The sequence below is a fragment of the Sinocyclocheilus grahami genome, unplaced genomic scaffold, assembly GCF_001515645.1.
Source record: "Sinocyclocheilus grahami isolate Dianchi unplaced genomic scaffold, SAMN03320097.WGS_v1.1 scaffold71.1, whole genome shotgun sequence".
Lineage (NCBI taxonomy): Eukaryota > Metazoa > Chordata > Actinopteri > Cypriniformes > Cyprinidae > Sinocyclocheilus > Sinocyclocheilus grahami.
Window position 1 is genome coordinate 1,929,342 of NW_015505250.1, and position 21,354 is coordinate 1,950,695.

Here is a 21,354-nt window from a genome sequence, read left to right on the forward strand (position 1 = left end):
CTGATGAATCTGCCGTTTGAACGAATCGTTTGAATGAACGACTCAATGACTCACTCATTAAACGCTCACTACTGGCGTTAATTTAGTTGAAAAGTATCATTTCCAACATAATTTCTTGTTTGTATATTAAAAAATATTTAAAATAATCTCATAATAATTATTTAATGCAGTTGTATTTTTCAGTGTCAATTGAATTTATAGATCAAAAGTAAGAATTTAAAATGAAAGTATTAATGAGATTAGTGGGAATAGAATAAATCATTTGCACAAAAAACAAAACACACACACACATATATATATATACTGTATATATATATATATATACACATACATAAGCTCGATACCATAGAGCCCCCCCCCCCACACCCACACAACAAATCCCAATTTAACCCCTGCATAAGACAATAAATAAGATTTATATTCCGCTTTTACTCAAAACTCACTTTAAACCACCATCAAGTTTTTGTAATAACTTCCGATTGCCGTGTGTTTTGGCCATGTATTGTTGATGAAATTAAATAGATTATAACCTCTGAGTCAGAGCAGTGATCATGGAAGAGAGAGCACAGGCAGACAGTGCTAGAAACTGCTAATGCTCATCAGTAAATCAGTAGAAAATGAATAGAAATGACAATTCTGTCTGAGCTAGGTGATTCTGCCACACGCACTAGTGTAAATGTAGCTAACAGATGTGTAAACTGAAGACTATTTGAGCTTTTTAAAAACTATTTTCACTGATTTTTTTGTTTGTTACATTTTGTTCCTTTGTGCAGTGGCTTTGAGTCTGTATAAACATCAACAAGCTGAAAAATAAACCCAAAGTTTTTATTTTAGATAATGTAATCTTATTCAAATAGATTTCATAAAATTGGTATTGAAAAAAGTGTCGTTCAGGAACCGGTATCGAAGTCAAGGTATCGGTATCCATATCGAAAAATTTTGATCGATCCCCAGCCCTACCAATGATAACTGAACTGAATTAAATTTGTTCATGAAACAAACTATACTGGCCACATTGTATGTTTAATTCACTAAGGTATTTGATTCACTACTAACAGATGTGTAAACTGAAGACTATTTGAGCTTTTTTAAAACTATTTTCACTGATTTTTTTGTTTGTTACATTTTGTTCCTTTATGCAGTGGCTTTGAGTCTGTATAAACATCAACAAGCTGAAAAATAAAACCAAAGTTTTTATTTTAGATAATGTAATCTTATTCAAATAGATTTCATAAAATTGGTATTGAAAAAAGTGTCGTTCAGGAACCGGTATCGAAGTCAAGGTATCGGTATCGATATCGAAAAATTTTGAACGATACCCAGCCCTACCAATGATAACTGAACTGAATTAAATTTGTTCATGAAACAAACTATACTGGCCACATTGTATGTTTAATTCACTAAGGTATTTGATTCACTAAACTAGGGGTGGCGAACTCCGGTCTGGAGAGAGCCGCAGCCCTGCAGAGTTCAACTCCAACCCTAATTAAAACTCACCTGCCTGTAGCTTCCTAGTAATCGTTCAGACCTTGATTAGCTTGTTCAGGTGTGTTTGATTAGGGTTGAAGCAAAACTCTGCAGGGCTGCGGCTCTCCAGGACCGACGTTCGCCACCCCTGCACTAAACAGTAAGAATAGCACATTTTAGGAATCAGGGTACACTGGTCAGGCAGGTTTTTTTTGTGGATTCACTAGAAATAACTGGCTCATGACATTTTTTTTGTCCATGGATATATAAATCCTGTAAAAAATACTAATACAGGAAACTCTCCAATTACAGAAATACCAAGAAAATGGAGCGAGTTCACAAAACAAAACAAAAAAGTTATCATGGGATCTGAAATATGGAAAATATTGCACAAATACTTATTTTTTTACACATCTGCTGACTTTGGGATTTTAAGAATTGATATAGGGGTTGTTTAAATGAAGTTCATAATGAGTCAAATAAATAAATAAATAAAACCTGGTAGTTTCAACATCCTTAGTCAACATACAGTTAAAATGCATTACAGTTAAAACACAATAAGAGAATAACAAGAGAAAAACAGTGGTGTCCTGCATATACAGTATGCTGAAGAGGAATCCAAGTCAAACACATTCACCTCATATCTATGGGGGCGGTGGAGACACTCCCGGGGAGTGCTACCTAGTCTCAACTAGTTTTTATTCTTGCTGGCATGCAGGTATAGCCTCGATTTCCCCACTTTGTTTTGAAATCTTCCCCTTCCTGCTGTGGGACAGCCATAAACAGAGTGCTCGAGCTGTGAAGCAGTGTGACACAGCTCATGTTTATGAAGGAGAGATCATTTCTAAAGTAAGTGTGAGGGAAAGATGCAGGTCTTCGCTTGCAGCTCGATCATGGGTAATTATATATTTCAATAGCCTATAGCAAATTGTCAAATATGCAGGTATAACAGATATTTCACATCTTGACATGTATATTTGGTATTATATTGGAAGAGTACAGTGGTATTACTCTTATATAGTACAGTATAGTTCAAATGGGTACAACAAACAAACATAAATCAGTATAGTTAAACATTAGTAGACATTAATGAACCTAAGAGATTGGTAAGTACATAACCAACTTCTGAACACATGCCAATGGCATAAACTAAATGATGCAGTTTGATATCTAACATTGCCAAATAAACAGCAACAACTCTAGAAATGAAATGCTATGAAACGCTGCCAATGCAAGCTTACTAACCCTGCATCTGACTATTCCTTTTCATCTGATTATTCCTACTTCCCTTCTATATAGTAGGCGAGAAGCAGTATGCGAGATTTCCAAATTTATAATATTAATAAATGAGTAGGTGGAGAGCACCCAGATGTCCTATTACTTTTGGCGAGATTCTGAAGTGTGCATATGATGAACACTCTAAAATATCCCATGAGGCTATGGGAGAGAAGTTGTCAATGAAGTGACGCAACTAATAGGTCACTGGTACTGGTAGGTTTTACAGTCTCAAAGTCTCAAAGTAAGTTTCAAAGCAATTTTTTTTGTACTACTAGACAGTATGCAATTTTGGACGCAGCTTACTTTTTGGGACAATGCCCATGTGTGATATACCTTCAAGACAGAGCGGGGCGGTCAAGGTGAGATCCTTCCTCGGTTTGGGCTGGATCTTCTGGTATCTGGCCTCTTGAAACTGCCTCACCCTCAGCTCCAATGCTTCTCTAATCAGGGAGCCCACTTCCTGTGCATACAAACACATAAGAGTTTGCACACATATTTGCAATCTCAAAAACAAAGATAAACCTCCCAAGGTGACATTTGTCCTAAACTTTATACATGGAGCTCAAATTTAACTAGAAGTGCTGCATGTAGTTAAACCTTGGAGGGAAAATCATTTAAAGCTTTTCGTATGGGTCAATGAAAACATATATCTTATAAAGGCAGAAAAAGGATGGGGGGATCTCCGAGAGTAGATCCAAATTCCAGATTCCTGCAATTTCAGTCTATTGAAGTATAAGAGGACATACACAAATAAACAGAAACACGCCCTCATTCCCATACCTTCCTGTGCTCTGGAGAGAACCAGCTGGCATTGTTTTGGCCACCTAAAGGCAGTATATGAAGATCCACCAGCACAGCGAAATTCCCACACTTTGAGAGAGAAAGACAGAGAGATGGGGGTTTAAACACAATAAAAAGAAGTAACCACTGAGCTGATTGAATGACACCTTCAAATCCATAGCTGAAGGCAAGTCACTCCATCCCCTTCCTCTTGTCTTTGTGCATCTGCTTTCCCCTCTCTGCACACCAGTTTTACAAGCTTTGTAAACGCACCTCATTAGTATCATGTAAGTAACCAGATACACTTGATCTCAAAGGCGGTGGTGTTAAAACCAAAGCCATGCAGAAAACTGACACAGCAAAGGATTTGCAGCTTGAGGAAATGCCTTACTAAAGGATGCTCTCCCTAACCTGTTCTTTTATGGAAAAGTGACGAGAAGAGAAGAGGGCCAGATTCGGGGAGGCTGCAGAACTCCATGCGAAGAGAAAGAGTTCTTGGAGCGCTGCGTCAGCACGTCAGGGACAATAAGTCACGGCAGAGTAGGAGAGCCAGAGCCGTCGCGGCCATTTAGGCAATCGTTACATCTCCGCGCCACACCAGCCTGATTATGTTTTACACATGAGCACAATAGCAAGCCTGTCACTGTGCTTTGGTCCACTCACACAGGCCTTTCCAGGACCACCCGCAAGAGGACAGAGAGGAGCCGGCGCTGAAGCATGACAACACCTGAGCTCAAAGCAAGATGGGGCCGCATTGATGCCGTGGGGACGCAGATTTAATTGACACTGGGGGGAACGAGCTGATGACATCAGAGGGAAGCAGACACGAAATTCCCCTTTTCAAGACACAGTCCAGAACACATTCTAGAGCACTTCCAGAGTGCTCGATAAAACCCCGATAGAACACAAGTGAGAGAGTATGCATTTTAGTGGGCCCTGGAGAAGTCCTAAAGTGACCTGGGCCAGGCAGTAATGTTCTAGGTTCTCCGAGGCCAGCTGGGAAAGGATGATGTGAGAGTGAATTAGAAGGGTGTGTTGAGTAAAGCCCACTGTTCAGTACTGCTCTCTGGCTATACTCATTTTCTCTCTCTTTACATCTCCTCTGTCTCTTTCTCTGTTGTCCCATAAGCAATGATTTATGCCTCCCCGTACTGGAGGAATCTACAGTGACTGAGTAAATAAAACATCTCCAACATTCTCGTTTGGCTTCTAACCTCCGAATTCATCTCCAGTCAAGCAGGACTACGGCACATTATTAGCACGCAGACAGGCCAAATCGTGCTGCCAAATAGCTTTGTTTTATTTAAGTATATTTTCTTCTATTTGCTGCTTTGTGTACACTTGTTTGGTGGCAGCCCTGCTGAACTTGAAGGACAGGCTGCCCCCTTGTGTTAGTCCATAGAAGTCTTTTTTTAAGAATAAGTGGCTATATAAGGGGGTGACATGAGACAGCTCTGTTAGGATGTGTGTCAAGGTTGTTTTTATTTCACTGAGATCCTTACAGATACATTCATTCCATAATCCACTATAAATCTCATCCGATGCTGCTATTGAAGCCGAGAAAGAGTTAATCATTTGCAGGCAAGCGGACACAAGAGCTAAAAGAAGAAACAGAGGCATCCTTATGTATGTGTATGTGGAGGACAGCAGATCCTTTAGAAAACACTGGGCGGCTTTCTCTTCACTTCTTTGTGCTGTGGCCATTCTGCGACTGACCAGTGGTTTCAACTGACTGCCTTACACAATTACCGTGGCGTGGGAAAGCATTGGAAGGGATGGATGGGAACTGTCAATCAGGTGGTGAAAAGGTGGTCTTCTTATGCTGCCTCTGGAACCACCACGTTATCGCATGCTGTTCTGTTTTTCTCCACTTTCTTTTCAAAATCTGAAATATGCCATTACAGAAGACAGTAGGAATGTTCCCAGTGTTAGAAAGACATGTTCGCTCGGCATTTCCAGGCCCTGTGTGACTATGACACAAAGAGAAACAGTAAACTGGATTGCCTAATATGGGGGTCTGTCTTTAAATGTGCAGTTATCATGAGTTAATTTGACTGACGAGGATTGGTTCATGAAGAATTAGGGCAATTGGTGTTAAAGGTGTTCGGCCAAAATTGCAAAACTGCATCATTTTCTCACTTCATCATTTTGCTGTTCCAAGCCTGTATGAATTTCTTCCTTCTATGGCGCACAAAATGTATTTATTGTCCATACAGTGAACATCCAGTGTCCAGGGTCCGATGTTGTTTTGGACCTCCTGACTTTCATTGCATGAGCAATGAAAAACGGTTAAAACAGAAGTAAGTGAGCACATGGTGACAGAATTTTCATTTGTGGATGAACAATCACTTTAAAGAGGGAAACTGACAGATGCCTGTTTGATTGGATGGAAGAGTCATGCAGACACCACTCTGAGCTTTTGTACATTTAACAACCATCCTGTTTGCATGAATACAAGCAAGTCAAACATTGTTGCATTACCAAGCTACAATAAAAGAGATCTACAGATTTGGATTCATATTCTCAAAATAGTTCAGTTGCAAAACTTCACAATAACAAATACTACAGCCATCCAAAGTCTATTATTATGCCAGTAAACAAGAAAATCCTTGGCTGTATTTGCAGAGATCGGTATTAAAAGATAACAAGTTTTGCAATGGTTACTTTTGCAATGGTTTTGTTGAATGTCTAACAGAAATTCCTTACAGAAAAAAAAACTGTCAGAAAACAGCTGAATTGAGAGGTGATCTCTGACCTTAGCCGCTACACAACCTCTGTAAAACAATTCCTAGGCAGATACGTGAAATTTCTCAGAAATGTAATCTAGGTTTGTTTGCCGAGTTTCTTTTGTTTGCAGAGTTACTTTTCATGCACTGGTTTATTTTTCATCCATGCGTGATTTATTAGTCTGCTTATGTTAAACACCTGCAATGGTTCACTGTTGTGCAATAAAAGTCTTGACAGCTCTTTTGCCACATTCTAGAGAAAGAGGGATACTGTCTTCAGGAAACCCTTTGCAGATAGGATCATACAAGGTTTTCTTAGTCTTCGCCATATTAATTATTGTATAAAGGGCTTGAGGCAAGGAACTGCTTCTTCTTTTTCTATATCCTTTTGTTTGTTGATCCTAGTTGAATACAACTGAGGCTTCCTGTGGGTCAGTAACCTCCTGATTAAACCCGTTCTTACCTTTCACTCTTTATCAGATCAGCATGGCCTGCCAAAAACACACTACAAAGGCCCTGAAACCAAACAAACAATAAAACAGAACAGTACCAAATCAGTCCCCGCCACTCTGACTGAAGTCCATGGCTAAGCCGTGCTATTTTCTACTCCCAATCGCTGAGAAAACACATGAGGCAAACCGGGTCGCTCTCGACTTTTTGGATTCCTGGCTCTGGTCTACATCACTCAGTTCCCAAGATGCTCCCTTGTTACCTTCTCTTATCAGTTTCACCCTCCCTAACTGCGCTTTCTCCTGCCCGTACTCATTAGTGTCGGGCAGTCGGCCCAGGAGCATATGTGCAGCAATTGCCTGTTCACCACCACACCTCCCTGCCCTTTTACCACCGCTATCACTGCTGTGAGAACCAGATCCCCTTTCTCTGCACTTAGCTCAGAGGCTAACAATAACCAGCCACAGATGTTTATGCTGGGAGAGAGAGAGAGAGAGAGAGAGAAAGAGAGAATGATAGACAGAGGGCAGCAGAAGCAGTCTCACTCAATAAAACGCCCCCCATCGTCTAGCTCAGTCTTCGTCTTTGTAAGAGCGTCGCAGGTCGACGAACAGTCTCCGGAGCCTAAGAGAATTCTTTAGATCTATGGGTGTTGCTGTTGCCTGTTAAAAGTTTAAATCTTTGGTCTTGACTTGCTGATTTTGTATGGCATGAGTCACTTGGCGTTCCCTCAAGTGGGTCAACATTAGCGCTGTCAATCTTAAACAGCAAGAAAGCTATGAGACACAAACAAGTTTAACTAGATTTTTACAATCAAAACTCAGAGCCATGATGCTAGTGTGATCTGGGTGGTTGCCAGGATGTTGCTATGGGGTTGCTGAGGTGTTCTGTAATGGTTTCTCTAGATATGGCTCAAGTCCCTCCTTTAACAAAGGTCTATGGCATTTGTCAAACAGTACACCTCTCTTCAAAAAGCCAAATGTTTTGAGACATCACTTATATCTATGCAAAATCTTAGAAACTAAACTAAAATAATAAAAATGTGACCAAAAAGTGAAGATTTGCACAAATAAATTAAAAACTACACTGTGTAGCGAATCAGCTCATGGGGAAATATGAATAATTAACCATAACTAATTATGATTAATTATCAACTAAACTAAAATAATAAAAATGTGACCAAAAAGTGAAGATTTGCACAAATAAATTAAAAACTACACTGTAATAACAAAAATATTTATATAAAATATAGTCTTATGTGATGTGTCACGCAAGGACTTGTGTCACGCAGGGAACGTCCTTTTATCATTCTTCGTGATAAATTATATGGTAATTTATAGTTTTACTTATGAAAACCATAACTTTGACAGTATTTTTACAGTTCTAGAAAAAAACTATAAAGGTATGTGTTTTTTTTTAGATATCATCTCTTGAGGTGGTGTTCTTTAATTACATCTTCAGAGTGTGTGCTGGTGTTTGCTTCATGCAACAATGAGCACAACAAGAGTTGTGATGTCTGGTTTGTGAACAAATGATCATCTTTTTAATTAATTGTTTAAACAGATCCCCAAAATATTCAGAATTGATTATCAGTTTGAATCAAACTCACTTAAAACAGCCTTAAAGGTCACATATTGTACACCTTTCTAGAGTTTTATTTTAGGTTTTGATGTCCTTAAGAAATATATATTTGCGGTATAAGTACCAAAAACCATCTCAATATATTTTTACAGCTCCTCTCTCAGGAGCTCTGCTGAGAACAGGTCGATTTTGGCCTGTCTAACTAATATTCATGAGCCTCTCTTCTGATTGGCCTGTTGTTTTCTGAGTGACACACGGCCAGGCCAATTACAGGTAACTAGGGTCAGCCGACCTCACAGCGCTAGCTGGAGGCAGCAAAACAAAGGGGAAACTGGAGGTGGCCCATTAAAACCAGCGCAGATTCAGCTACATAAGGAGCTTACAATATCATCTTGTTGTGATGCTGGGTGCCAGAATCAACGTAATACAGCCTCAAATTAGAAATTTGATCGCATATCTGCTGCCACTGCCAGACAAAAAAAAAATGACAGCTGTGGTTAAACGCGATAAAACGAGCAGACTGGACAGAAACGATCGTCAAAAATGCTTGCGTTTAAAAAATTATTTGGCAATTCTGTATTATTTTAACCAGAAAAGTCATTAGCTAAATTAAAGCAATTGGTTTAAAAGCCTATGTTTCCAATGGGCCAATAAATCCCTAACCATTTTTTTTTTAGTCTGGAGTCACTGCTTAGGGTCAGGGGTTTTAAAAAAAAACTTAACACAAACCATTTATAAATCAGTGTTATTATGACTAAGCTGGCCTTTATTTCTAGGAACTCTGAAGTGCTCTTTGAGTTAATCTCTGTAAGTCAGCACCTGAATGGAGTTCTGTTTTTTTTTCCATATGCAAGGAAGCAACCCAGAAGCAAAATTCCAACAGCAAGAACAGGCAGGAATATCACCTGGTAAAGCTCTACAAACAGTTGAACAATATCAGAACGATTCCAAGAATTCTAGTAAAAAGGAAGTATTAGGAGTCAGGAAAAACCAAACAACCATCCTTACACTGTAATTTAACTGTAGTTTACAGAACTACTGCTAAACTACCTACATTAAGTTTGTAAATCTAAACATCTGCAGTAATTAATTAATTGAAAAATATATTTTGGACATTATCTAAAAACCGCAGTACATAAGAATTCTATTACATCTGCCATGTCTGTTAAGCTGCATCAATCCCAGTTTCAGAAATGACAACATATTTCCTTGATCCGATGACAGTAACAGGATGCTTGGAGGTCCAAGTGTGTGGTCCGTATCTACCAGGGAAGTCAACCTAGCACAAAAACCAGAGCCAAGACATCTGTCATACTACCCAGCACTTAACATTCATACTAAAAAACAAGAATTATGCTCTCCCGCCATCTCCTACACCAGATGGATATAACAGTGGAGTGGCGCGGCAGGTCTTGTGTAAATATTCAGTGTCTTCTGAGGCATTAAGGAGAAAATCAGGGCCTCGACTTGTAGCATGAGTCAACTTACGTGGGAGTAACTCATCGCCTAACTGCACTGCACAGTGGAAACATGACATCCAACTTAATGTTGCTGTGTCAGACTAGTCAGGATCTTCAAACAATCGATCTACAAATCACTTACACAGGTGTTTTACCTGTATTTTGAATTAGGATTAAAATGTAACTGATAATGTCCTGGCAGAAATGTACCAGTAACTCTTCCATTTTGCTACTGATTTTTTCTTACTTGTAGTTGGTTTAAATGAATAGTTCACCCAAAAATGAAAATCTGCTGAAAATGTACTCACCATCAGGAGAAGTGAAAAAGTGAAAAGCTGTGTTCACAAAAAACAAATCCATTATTAAGTCATTTTATCATCTGGCTACTTCTGTCCAAAATACCAGTCCACATATTTGTTTAGAACTGTTTAGAATTGTTTTGGACTGTTTTCACTTGTCAATGGTGCTTGATCTGTATATAATATATCTGCATATTTTTCAACATTTTCATTGGAGAAAGCAATGTTATGGGTAGACGTTTGAAGTTAAAAACGTATTGATGAATTTATTACAAAGATGCAGCTTTTCACTTCACAAAACTTTAATTGATGGACTGGAGTCATGTTGATTACTTGTGGATTATCCTGATGTTTTTATCACCATTCATTTTTGGGTGAAATATTCCTTTAATAGGAAAAAAAGTTCACCCAATAATGAAATTTTGTCATTATTTACTCGCCCTCGTGTTGTTCCAAACCTGTATGCCATTTTTATCCATATAATGACTTTCACTCTAAGGACAGAAAGTAGAGAACTAAGAACTAAGAAAGTCAGGTTTGGAACGACATGAAGGTCAGCAATCACAGAATTTTCAGTTTTTGGTAAACCTTTTTGGAATCCCTTTCATCTGGGATAGAATAAAACATTTAATATCTAAAAAATGACACAGGTCTTATTCTCTGCTAGAACAGTTTGTTTAGCACTGAAGCAAAGTTGAGAACTGGGCCAGCTGATGGTACTGTTTGCTTCCCCATTTTTAAATGTGTGGTCACAGTGTTGGGCATGACAGTTCCTTTCTCAGGGAGAGCAACATATATAACAGTATCATTATGTGCAGACTGGGAGGGTGAAATTGGTGAGTGGCGCTCTCCCACAATGAAAAACAGAGAGACGGGAGAGATGATGAGTAAGAAAGACAGAAAGAGTCTGCATGGCACTAAATGCGGATGTGTGTGATCCACAGCAGCATCCAGGAACTAGAATTAAGCCTTCACTATATGAAACATCACCAAAAAAAAAAAAAGAGAATTGCTTTTCTAGCAATTAACAGAAACATCTGACATGCATTAGCACTGCCATTCATTTATCAGGCATGTGATGTGAGTGAATAGACACGGTCGGTCCAGCATCTGCGCTGCCGAGAAACACAGAGGAGACATTCAGCTGGATAGATACATGCATGATTATAAAAACATCAAAATGGGATGCAGCGTAAAAGAAAGCGACTGAGATGGTACGGAAAATATAATGCAACCCTAACATTCTGATGAAATCTGAAAGGTTTTTAGTATGGTTTGTAACAAAATGCAGGCTGAACAATTAATGAGCACAAATAGGCAACATGAAAAAGAAGGAGCTATGTTCAGTAAACTACATAATGAATCAATTCAGTCAGCTCAATGCTGTACTACCTGAGAGCACTCATTGCTAAAGCGACCACCCCCCTCTAGCGTTAAGAAAGTGAAGTACTGGTAGATTTTTTTTTCAACCGCTCTGAACACCACTTTAAGCCTTGATCTTAAGTCTCCGTACGTTTTCTTACGGTTCCTTATGAATACAATGAGGTACACTACAATGTATAGAAGCCCATTACTGTCACATAAGAAAAAAAATCATGCTTTGGGAAATTATAACTATGACATAGTGCAGGGGTGTCAAACTCAATTACTGGAGGGCCGGAGCCCTGCAGAGTTTTGTTTCAACCCTTGGCTGAACAATTAATGAGCTATGTTCAGTAAACTACATAATGAATAAATTCAGTCAGCTCAATGCTGTACTACCTGAGAGCACTCATTGCTAAAGCGACCACCCCCCTCTAGCGTTAAGAAAGTGAAGTACTGGTAGATTTTTTTTCAACCGCTCTGAACACCACTTTAAGCCTTGATCTTAAGTCTCCGTACGTTTTCTTACGGTTCCTTATGAATACAATGAGGTACACTACAATGTATAGAAGCCCATTACTGTCACATAAGAAAAAAAATCATGCTTTGGGAAATTATAACTATGACATAGTGCAGGGGTGTCAAACTCAATTACTGGAGGGCCGGAGCCCTGCAGAGTTTTGTTTCAACCCTGCTCCAACACACATACCATGTAGTTTTCAAATAAGCCTGAAGGACTTGATTAGTTGGATCGGGTGTGTTTAATTCATCAAATAGACACCCCTGATATAATGTGTCATGATTTCAACTTTTTAAGTCATAAAAATGACATAAAAGAGATGAAAATTAGATAAAGTCATAAATATGACAGAAGTTATAATTATGACATAAGTCGAAATAAGATTACGATAAGATAACAATCATAATTCTGAGATAAATGTCATAATCATGACATAAAAGCAGGGGTCTCCAAACTTGGTCCTGGAGGGCCGGTGTCCTGCAGACTTTAGCTCCAACCCTAATTAAACACACCTGAACCAGCTAATCAAGCTCTTACTAGGCATGCTAGAAACTTACCAGCAGGTGTGTTGAGGCAAGTTGGAGCTAAACTCTGCAGGACACCGGCCCTCCAGGACCGAGTTTGGAGACCCCTGCATTTAAGTCAATATGTCATAAAAAGTCAAATATCAGAACTATGTCTGTCATGATTTTGACTTTTTAAATCATAATTATAACATAAAAGGGATAAAAATGAGATAAAGTCATAAATATGACAGAAGTCAAATTATGAAGCAAAAAGTCAAAATTCAGAGACAAAAGGTAAAAGATTTTTTTTTAAATGATGGGCTAAAATGTCACAATCATGACATAAGATTCAATGTGTCATAAAAAGTCAAAAATAATTACATTAAAATACAAAAATTATTGGGTAAAAGTGAAAATTAGATAAAAGTACGGTGGCCGAGAGGTGCAGAACAAATCACAATTCTAAAAACAAAATAACAAATTACAAACGCAAATGCAAGTCTACAAAACAAAATAACAATTCAGAAAGCACAACAACAATTCAGAAAACATTATAACAAGTCAGAAAACACAATGACAAATTCAAAAACATTATAACAAGTCAGAAAACACAATGACAAATTCGAAAACAAAATAACAAGTCAGAAAACACAATGACAAATCCGAAAACAAATTACAAAAGTGGCTGTAACACATCAGCTCCAGTGGCGCAGATGGTTAAGTGTGTGCCCTTGGCTTTTTGACACGATCTATCAGGGGTTCGATCCCACCTTTTGCCGAACTTTTCAAATCTCGTATCACATCGTAAAGGCATTGCATTTTCAATAAAAATTAAGGAAAAAATTAAAAAGTTGAAAATAAACTATCGGGTAGGGTTAGGGTAGGTGTAGGGAGGGCTTTATTGTACCAATAAGGTGGCATCCATTTAATAATTAAAATTATTCGAACCCGGGTCGATCGCGTCAAAAAGCCAATGGCACGCACTTATCCATCTGCGCCACTGGAGCTGATGATTTATAACCACTTTTAACTAAATGTAAATATACACCCCATATTTTTTATTCCAGAGTAAGGGCAATTCATACAATACATTTAAACTGAGCTACTTTAATACCATCTCCGAACTTTCTACCACGACTCTGCTGTTCTTCGGCTGGTTCTTCCCTGTATACGTTGATTGACAGATGTCTCGTCCAGTCAGCGGTGAGTAATCCCAAACCAATGGCGCGGTCTCAAACTATACCTACCTCTTCTGGTTTGTCTGATTTGTCACTGTGTTTTCTGACTTATTTTGTTTTCGAATTTGTCATTGTGTTTTCTGACTTGTTATAATGTTTTCTGAATTGTTGTTGTGTTTTCTGAATTGTTATTTTGTTTTGTAGACTTGCATTTGCGTTTGTAATTTGTTATTTTGTTTTCAGAATTGTGATTTGTTCTGCACTTCTCGGCCACCGTATAAAAGTCATAAGACATAAAAGTAAATGTAATGAAAAGTTCTGTCATTATTTTATTTTATTTATTTACTTTTTGCACATTTAATTTAATCACAATGAAAAACAATAATGTTAACACAAAATACTACAGCAATGGCCAAGTTTCTACAGTCAGCAGATAAAATAAATATGTTCACATACCTTGACTACAAATTTAGAAGACTGCATTATGATGAAACACTGCAAAAATCCAAAGAGAATGCGAGTACCATTAACAAAAAATGGTCACAATCTGATAACTTCTAGAGAAACCCAAAAATATGTTTATTGCTGAAAACATAGGCATATACAGTAATGAAACTCAAATGCATAGCGTGAAATACTCACGTGTTTGTGACAGATGCAGTTAGACGAAGTCAAAAGAAGGAAGGGCGGTAAAGTTAAAGCAGAGCTCACAAACCTTTCTTATGATATTGATGGGTTGTTTAGATATAATTTACAATATAGAATTGATTTATTTTTTAAATAAAACGACTCGAGGATAACAATAAAATAGCGATAATGAAAGAAGCTTTAATCATTTTCTCCCGCCGATGGTTTGAAACTTGCCCTCGGACGGTAGGACCCCGGCGCGTGCCGTTGTCATGGAAACACAGTCGGATTTAGGAGGCTGCATACTTTGCCAGACAGTCGCGTTCGTTGTTCCAAGTAAATTGTGAAATATCCATGATGATATATCGCTAAACAAAATTATAGTCTTTCATTTAATGTACAATAATTGCGATTTAAAATCCAATGAGTGTTTTAAGGGTTTCTGTTGTTAAATACTTTATAACTGGCATGTATTGGTCACCATATGATAACATGTTTTAGACGTAAACACCGTCTGCTTGGCTTTTACCGTAAGGTTTTAATTTCCTAAGGTTTTTCTTTCTAATATGTTTAGTTAGTTGCTGGATAAGCTGACCTATAGGGTATGTAAGTTACAAGGCTCACGTGGTACCATTTACACGTCTTATAAATGATATTTCGTTTGTTTTGAATAGAAATCAGGAACGATTTTTTTTTTCATATGATTGCTGTAAAGCCATCAAGTAATTTCAAGATGATTCCAATGGGTAGTTAACGTCAACTACTTGCGAAGTGACATGCTAAGCATTTTACTAACTGTTTTACTATGATTATGCGTGCAGTTTTCGTGACCTTATATTAATTGAATACATAGAATATTTATACTGTTAAAAAATGTACTTATCACACCACGGGGCCATTTAAAATGAACTAGTGAAAGCCAAAAAGGGGAAAAAATTAAGAGAGGACCTAATATACTGTTTCCTTTATGCATTTATAAATTGTAACTTTAAACCTTAATGTTGATTTAAAATAATAATAATAATAATAGATTCATATGTTATGTTTATGTTACGCTTCCCTAACATTGAATGATTATGCGTGCAGTTTTCGTGACCTTATATTAATTGAATACATAGAATATTTATACTGTTAAAAATGTACTTATCACACCACGGGGACATTTAAAATGAACTAGTGAAAGCCAAAAAGGGGAAAAAATTAAGAGAGGACCTAATATACTGTTTCCTTTATGCATTTATAAATTGTAACTTTAAACCTTAATGTTGATTTAAAATAATAATAATAATAATAATAGATTCATATGTTATGTTTATGTTACGCTTCCCTAACATTGATCAATCCACAGAAGAAGAAGAAAATCATCCATAATATTGTACTATTATGTATGTGATCTATTCATTTCTGCTTATTGAAAAGTAACTGACCTGTATAGATAATCTTCAGTAAATTTCTCTGAATGAAACCATATTATGTCTCGAATTTGTAAGAAGAAACCTGCTGTGTGCACAGATGAACCACTTTCCAACAGTAACATCTGCCAAAAGATGGCTCTATTGAGAAATATACTCAGTACTGCCTATGGACCTGCTGGTAGACTGAAACAAATACATAACAATGTTGGAGGCCATGTCTTGACAACTTCAACCTCTACAGCCCTGCTCAAACGAGTAGATATGTCTGAGCCACTTCTTAAAATGATCTCAACTGCTGTTCAACATCACACCGCATGTTACAGTGACTGTGGGCTGTTTTTGGGGATTTTCACACTCAGACTTATTGAAAATACACAAAATAATGGCCTCAGGACAGCTGCAGCAGCCAAGGTATACAAACACCTTGTGGAAGAATGCAACATGTATCTTAAAGGAGACTCTTGTGGTTGTAAAGTGCCAGTAGACTTCAGCAACAGCGATTCACTCATTGCACTGGCTCGCAGCATGATCGCCAGCAAACCTGCCTGTATGTTGAATAGCAGGGAAACAAAGCATATCAGTTCACTGATCGCACAGGCCTTCTTGTATTCCATCCATTGCAACTCATCCGGCGTGAGCTGCTTTGGAAGGACAGTCACCATTGGCATTGAGGGCCAATCAGTGAGCGATTCTTCGGTTTTCCCAGGACTGCTGGTGGATGTCCCTGAGATGCTTCAGCATGCAGATCTTGAGAGACTGGGATCTGGTCCGTTTAAGGTGGTGCTTTTCAGCGTATCACTGTCAGGGGATATCTCTGAGGTTGGAGATGTAACTTTGGAGATCCATAGAGGAGTGGACCCAGAGCGTGATCTCCTTCAGCAGCTCCTGAAGCTTGGGGAACAAGTTGTTATGGACAAAGTGAACTTATTTGCATGCCAAAAAGTAGTACATCCAATTCTCCAGCACTACTTGAGGAAACATGGAGTTGTTGTGATAGAGAGGCTTGGACTAGCCCTTATGGAACCATTTGTCCAGTTAACAGGTAAATATTTAATAACAGTAAGGTATATTTATAGAATTGACTATCAGTTTAGAGCTGTTACCGAGTTTAATATAGGTTTAACATATGTCCAACAATTACTGTGAATTACATAATACACATTTTACATTTTGTATTTAAAAAATAAAGTTAATACTATGTTTTAACCATTTTTTAAAATAATAATGGCAACATTTTATACATAAAAAATACATTAATGAAAATGTATATATTATTGCCAGGGAAAATGTATTTATAATTATGATTGTTATTAATTAAAGCCATGCCTTCTTTGATTAATATATTGGTAATAATATATAACATCATACATACAATAGTATTGAAAATAAATTAATTTGATTAATTTACAGCTTTATTTTAACTCTGTGTTTAATATTTCAGGTGGTCAGGCTATTGCTTCTCTTTGCTCTTCAGTCCCAGTGGAAGCTTACGGGATGGTTAAAGAATTCTGTTTGCAGTCATGTGGATCCAGAGAACTCTTCCAGCTCCTTCCTTCTAAAGATGCTGCAGTTACCACCATGGTTCTCTGCCACAGAAATGAAACTATGCTGGAAGAACTGAAGGTTTGTTAAAATAGAGATCTTTGTGTTAATTTCGATTATTTTCATTTATTTGCACCAATATAATTGTTATTATGTTGATTAATTCAAACACACAGCTTGAAATAATTCACCAAAATGAAACCTACCAACTCTAATGCCATTTTGCTGCTAAAATTTAAAACATGTCTTAGATGTGTTTAAAAACATCTGTTTGAATGCTTTTATACTCTTGAATCATGAAACAAGGAAGAATCTGACTAGTAGGAAACTAATGGCCAAATAAAAGCTGCATTAAAATCATCAGAATATTCACAGCTCTTACTTTTTTTGCCGGTAAAATCAACACAGATATCGTGAGTGTGCAATGTATTGTCCCGCTCTATTAAAGGGGTCATATGATGTGATTTCAATTTTTCCTTTCTCTTTGAAGTGTTACAAGCTCTTGGTGCTTGAAGAAGATCTGTAAAGTTGCAAAGACTAAAGTCTCAAATCCAAAGAGATATTCTTTATAAAAGTTAAGAGTCAACCACGCCTACCTAAAATGGCTCGTTCTAACACGCCCCCACATGTCTACGTCACGATGTGGGAAGATTTGCATAACACCGCCCAAATGTTCGCGCAAAGAAAGAAGGCGTAACTTTTATTCTCGCTGTAGTATTGTTGCCGCCGCTGCCATGACGTGAAGGCACTGTGTGTTTCGTTGTGAAAGCGAAACTACTTTGTTTGGCCTTCCAAAAGAGGATGATATCCGCTTTGTCATGCCTAGAGCTGATCCATGCTGGTCGCTGAGGAAATACATGAACTTTGCGCTGTAGATCGCCGGATCGGCTTTCACCGTGGACAAGCGGAGTCCAGCCCGGGGTCGTCACATGTGGTTGCCACAAACCCGCCGGCCACTCCTTCATCGAATCCTCCGGCCGTGCCGTTCTCAAGCCCGCCGGCCGTTACTCACTCTAGGCCGCCGTGTGTTTCGTTGTGAAAGCGAAACTACTTTGTTTGGCCTTCCAAAAGAGGATGATATCCGCTTTGTCATGCCTAGAGCTGATCCATGCTGGTCGCTGAGGAAATACATGAACTTTGCGCTGTAGATCGCCGGATCGGCTTTCACCGTGGACAAGCGGAGTCCAGCCCGGGGTCGTCACATGTGGTTGCCACAAACCCGCCGGCCACTCCTTCATCGAATCCTCCGGCCGTGCCGTTCTCAAGCCCGCCGGCCGTTACTCACTCTAGGCCGCCGTGTGTTTCGTTGTGAAAGCGAAACTACTTTGTTTGGCCTTCCAAAAGAGGACACAACTAGAAATCAGTGGTTAAGTTGTATTTACAACACTGTTCCAGAACAGTACAACCCAAATATTCAGATGTGTGCAGCGCATTTTGCGGAGGATGAGGACTGTTTCCTGTGAGAGTAGCCTACAGTGCCGGTGTCTGTTTCTATAAAGTGGGGCAGTTCCAACTTTGCAATGACAGTCTGGCGCTTCTGACTCACAGCTTGTAAGTACGATTTTTATATTTAAAGAATTTGTCACTGGCGATTTCAACGCGAGTTTTGAGCAGTGTAGAGTAGCACTTGTTGTTTGTCATTTCTCCAGACATGGTTTTATGTTTACGCAGCGCGATACAAGTAAAAAGACAGTAAAAGTCATTATAATCAGTAATTATGTCCCCACTGGACTTTTTTTGTCTTGTCACTGGTTTTGTCTTGTCGCGCCAGGACACTGCATCACAGTATGGTAAGGGACGTAACATTTCCGTCACACGCTTGAGGTATTCGTCCAATCACAACACACTGGATAGCTGGCCAATCAGCGTACACCTTGCTTTTCAGACCGATGAGCTTTGTAAAAATCGACGCGTTTCAGAAAGGCGGGGCATAGAGGAGAAACAATAATGTACATTATGTGGAAAATAATGTGTTTTTTTTTACCTTAAACCACATAAACACATTTCATTACACCAAATACACAAAATAATGTTCTTTTTAGCAACGTCATATGACCCCTTTAATAAACCCTGTTTGTACTGTCTTCGCACTCATTCTGTTGGGTTTATTTTGGGTGTATTCTTCCCTCTCTTAGTTCTCCAAGCTATTTATTTTGTTTCTTGTATTTTAAAGTTCCAATTTTCTTAGTACTGTATATAAAGCCATGATCCGTACTCAACAAAAATAGTCTTCTTTTTGCATTTTATTTTACATTCATCACCAGTAGGACAGAACACTTTTGGCTTTATTAATTAAATTGTCTGATTGTAGAATTGTGATAAATATGGTATTATGTAATGTATTGATGGATGTGGAGGTTTGTGTTGTATACAAATGGAAATTGTCTAGCATTTAAATGGATTACGTGTGCTTTTAGTGATTGAAGATTGGTTAATGAATGATGATGTCAATTTAATTAACGATTTAAAAAGTGGGTGAAGGGATTGAATTGTTTAACACACTGAAGAAGGCTTTCAGCCTAAACGTTTGTGTTCTGTCCTACTGGTGATGAATGTAATATAAAAAGAAGAATATTTTTGTTGAGTGTGGATCATGGCTTTATATACTAAGTAATTTAGCAGATTGACGCAGCAAAATAAAATATTAAGTGACAAAAGAGCGAGGTGCAAACGGCTTTTGTGGAACTAAGTTCCCGTTTTCTTTGGATTTAAATTTTTTGCATTAATTCCCTCTTTCACTTCTCTCATGTGATGAACATTGTTCCATTTGTTGGACAGATGACATGCAAGAGAGCAGAACATGTGTTGCGGCTGACTCTGAAGGAGCCCTACGCCCTGCTTGGAGGAGGCTGTACAGAGACACTGCTGGCCACCCACATCACACACATGGTATTCTATTCCACGGAGTTACACATCACATTCAATTGCATTTCTACAGTATTGAATAGAAAGTTCCACTTGTCAGAATTTTATGAAAAGATTCATGCATTATGCATTACTTTTTCAGAGGGATTAACTGGAATTTATTTTCAAGGCTTGCCAAGCGCCACATTTCTGCCTGACTAGATTTTTAAACCTTTCCAATTAGATTTTTTTTTTTTTTGAGACCTTACAGCTTTTGTTGGATTGTCCCCAATTTTGAGTTAAATCATTTTGAGCAAAAAAAAGGTGTGCACAACCAAAATCCAACAACAACAATAAACTACAGAAGTCTGCATGCTGTAATTAAAGCTCCAGAAATGTTACAGAAAATTACAACCAGGCACAACATTTCATCCAGTTAGGCCTTCATGAAGCACCTGATGTCAAAACATTGCATTTGGTTGGAAAGAAATTTTTTTTTTTGTTTGCCGACATACTGTTTCTTTTTTATTATTATTAATTTTATATCATTTTGAGGCCATGCTAGTCAAAAGTCTGAGTTCATACTCAGACCAGTCCACACAAAATTGTAAGATGCCAATTTAATTTATTTAGCTGAATGTTGTTTAACTTTTATTATTAATTAGTGGCAAATCTACAGTCATGGCCAAAAGTTTTGGCAGTGACATAAATTTTGTGTTTTGCAAAGTTTAGGCTGGTGTGGTGCTCATTCACATTGTTTCTAGACTATGTAGAGTGATCAGATGCATTTTAAATAATTGCTAAAAGCTTCGTTAGCCAAAAAATGAACTTTTCACACAAAAAAAAACAATTTTCACTGTTTTTTGATCCTGACACAAAATGATCAGCTAACATTAATTGACTAATCATATCAGCAGCACATGTGAACGTGTGAATGAGTACTAGTCAGGTGAAATCACTATCATACTAATTAGATTGTAAAAGCAGACTGATATAAAAGGAGGGAAGAAGCGCTTCCAATCATTGTGTTCTTGTTAGCAATGGTTACTTCCAAAGAAACATGTGAAGCCATCATCACTTTGCATCAAAATGGCCTCACATGCAAGGAAATTGCTACAAATAATATTGCACCTGAACGAAATATTTACCAGATCATCAAGAACTTCAAGGAGAGAGGTTCGACTGCAGTGAAGAAGTCTTCAGGACGTCCCAGAGTGTCCAGCAAGCACCAGGACGTCTCCTCCTGAGGAGTCAGCTATGGAATTATGTCACCACCAGTGCAGAGCTTGCTCAGGAATGGCAGCAGGTTGGTGTGAGAG

At 38.1% G+C, this 21,354-nt stretch overlaps 2 protein-coding genes across 4 annotated transcripts in view; one reads left to right on the plus strand and one right to left on the minus strand.

Moving 5' to 3' along the window:
• LOC107585514 (protein SLX4IP-like) overlaps nucleotides 1–14,522 on the minus strand; it is a 50,330-nt gene extending 35,808 nt beyond the window's left edge. The window contains exons 1-4 of the mRNA XM_016272559.1: nucleotides 14,250–14,522; nucleotides 14,064–14,102; nucleotides 3,526–3,615; nucleotides 3,079–3,205 (exon numbers count right to left, since the gene is read on the minus strand). Coding sequence (XP_016128045.1) covers nucleotides 3,079–3,205; nucleotides 3,526–3,615; nucleotides 14,064–14,090 — 244 coding nt within the window. The 5' untranslated portion in view covers nucleotides 14,091–14,102; nucleotides 14,250–14,522. The remainder of the gene's footprint in view (nucleotides 1–3,078; nucleotides 3,206–3,525; nucleotides 3,616–14,063; nucleotides 14,103–14,249) is intronic.
• Nucleotides 14,523–14,729: 207 nt separating this feature from the next.
• Nucleotides 14,730–21,354, plus strand: part of LOC107585538 (MKKS centrosomal shuttling protein) — an 8,208-nt gene continuing 1,583 nt past the window's right edge. The window contains exons 1-4 of one of the 3 annotated variants that reach the window (XM_016272585.1): nucleotides 14,730–14,764; nucleotides 15,747–16,691; nucleotides 17,091–17,272; nucleotides 19,970–20,080. In XM_016272585.1, coding sequence (XP_016128071.1) covers nucleotides 15,782–16,691; nucleotides 17,091–17,272; nucleotides 19,970–20,080 — 1,203 coding nt within the window. In that variant the 5' untranslated portion in view covers nucleotides 14,730–14,764; nucleotides 15,747–15,781. Of the gene's footprint in view, nucleotides 14,765–15,570; nucleotides 16,692–17,090; nucleotides 17,273–19,969; nucleotides 20,081–21,354 lie in introns of those variants that run through there. The other 2 variants (XM_016272583.1, XM_016272584.1) reach the window with 2 other exon arrangements.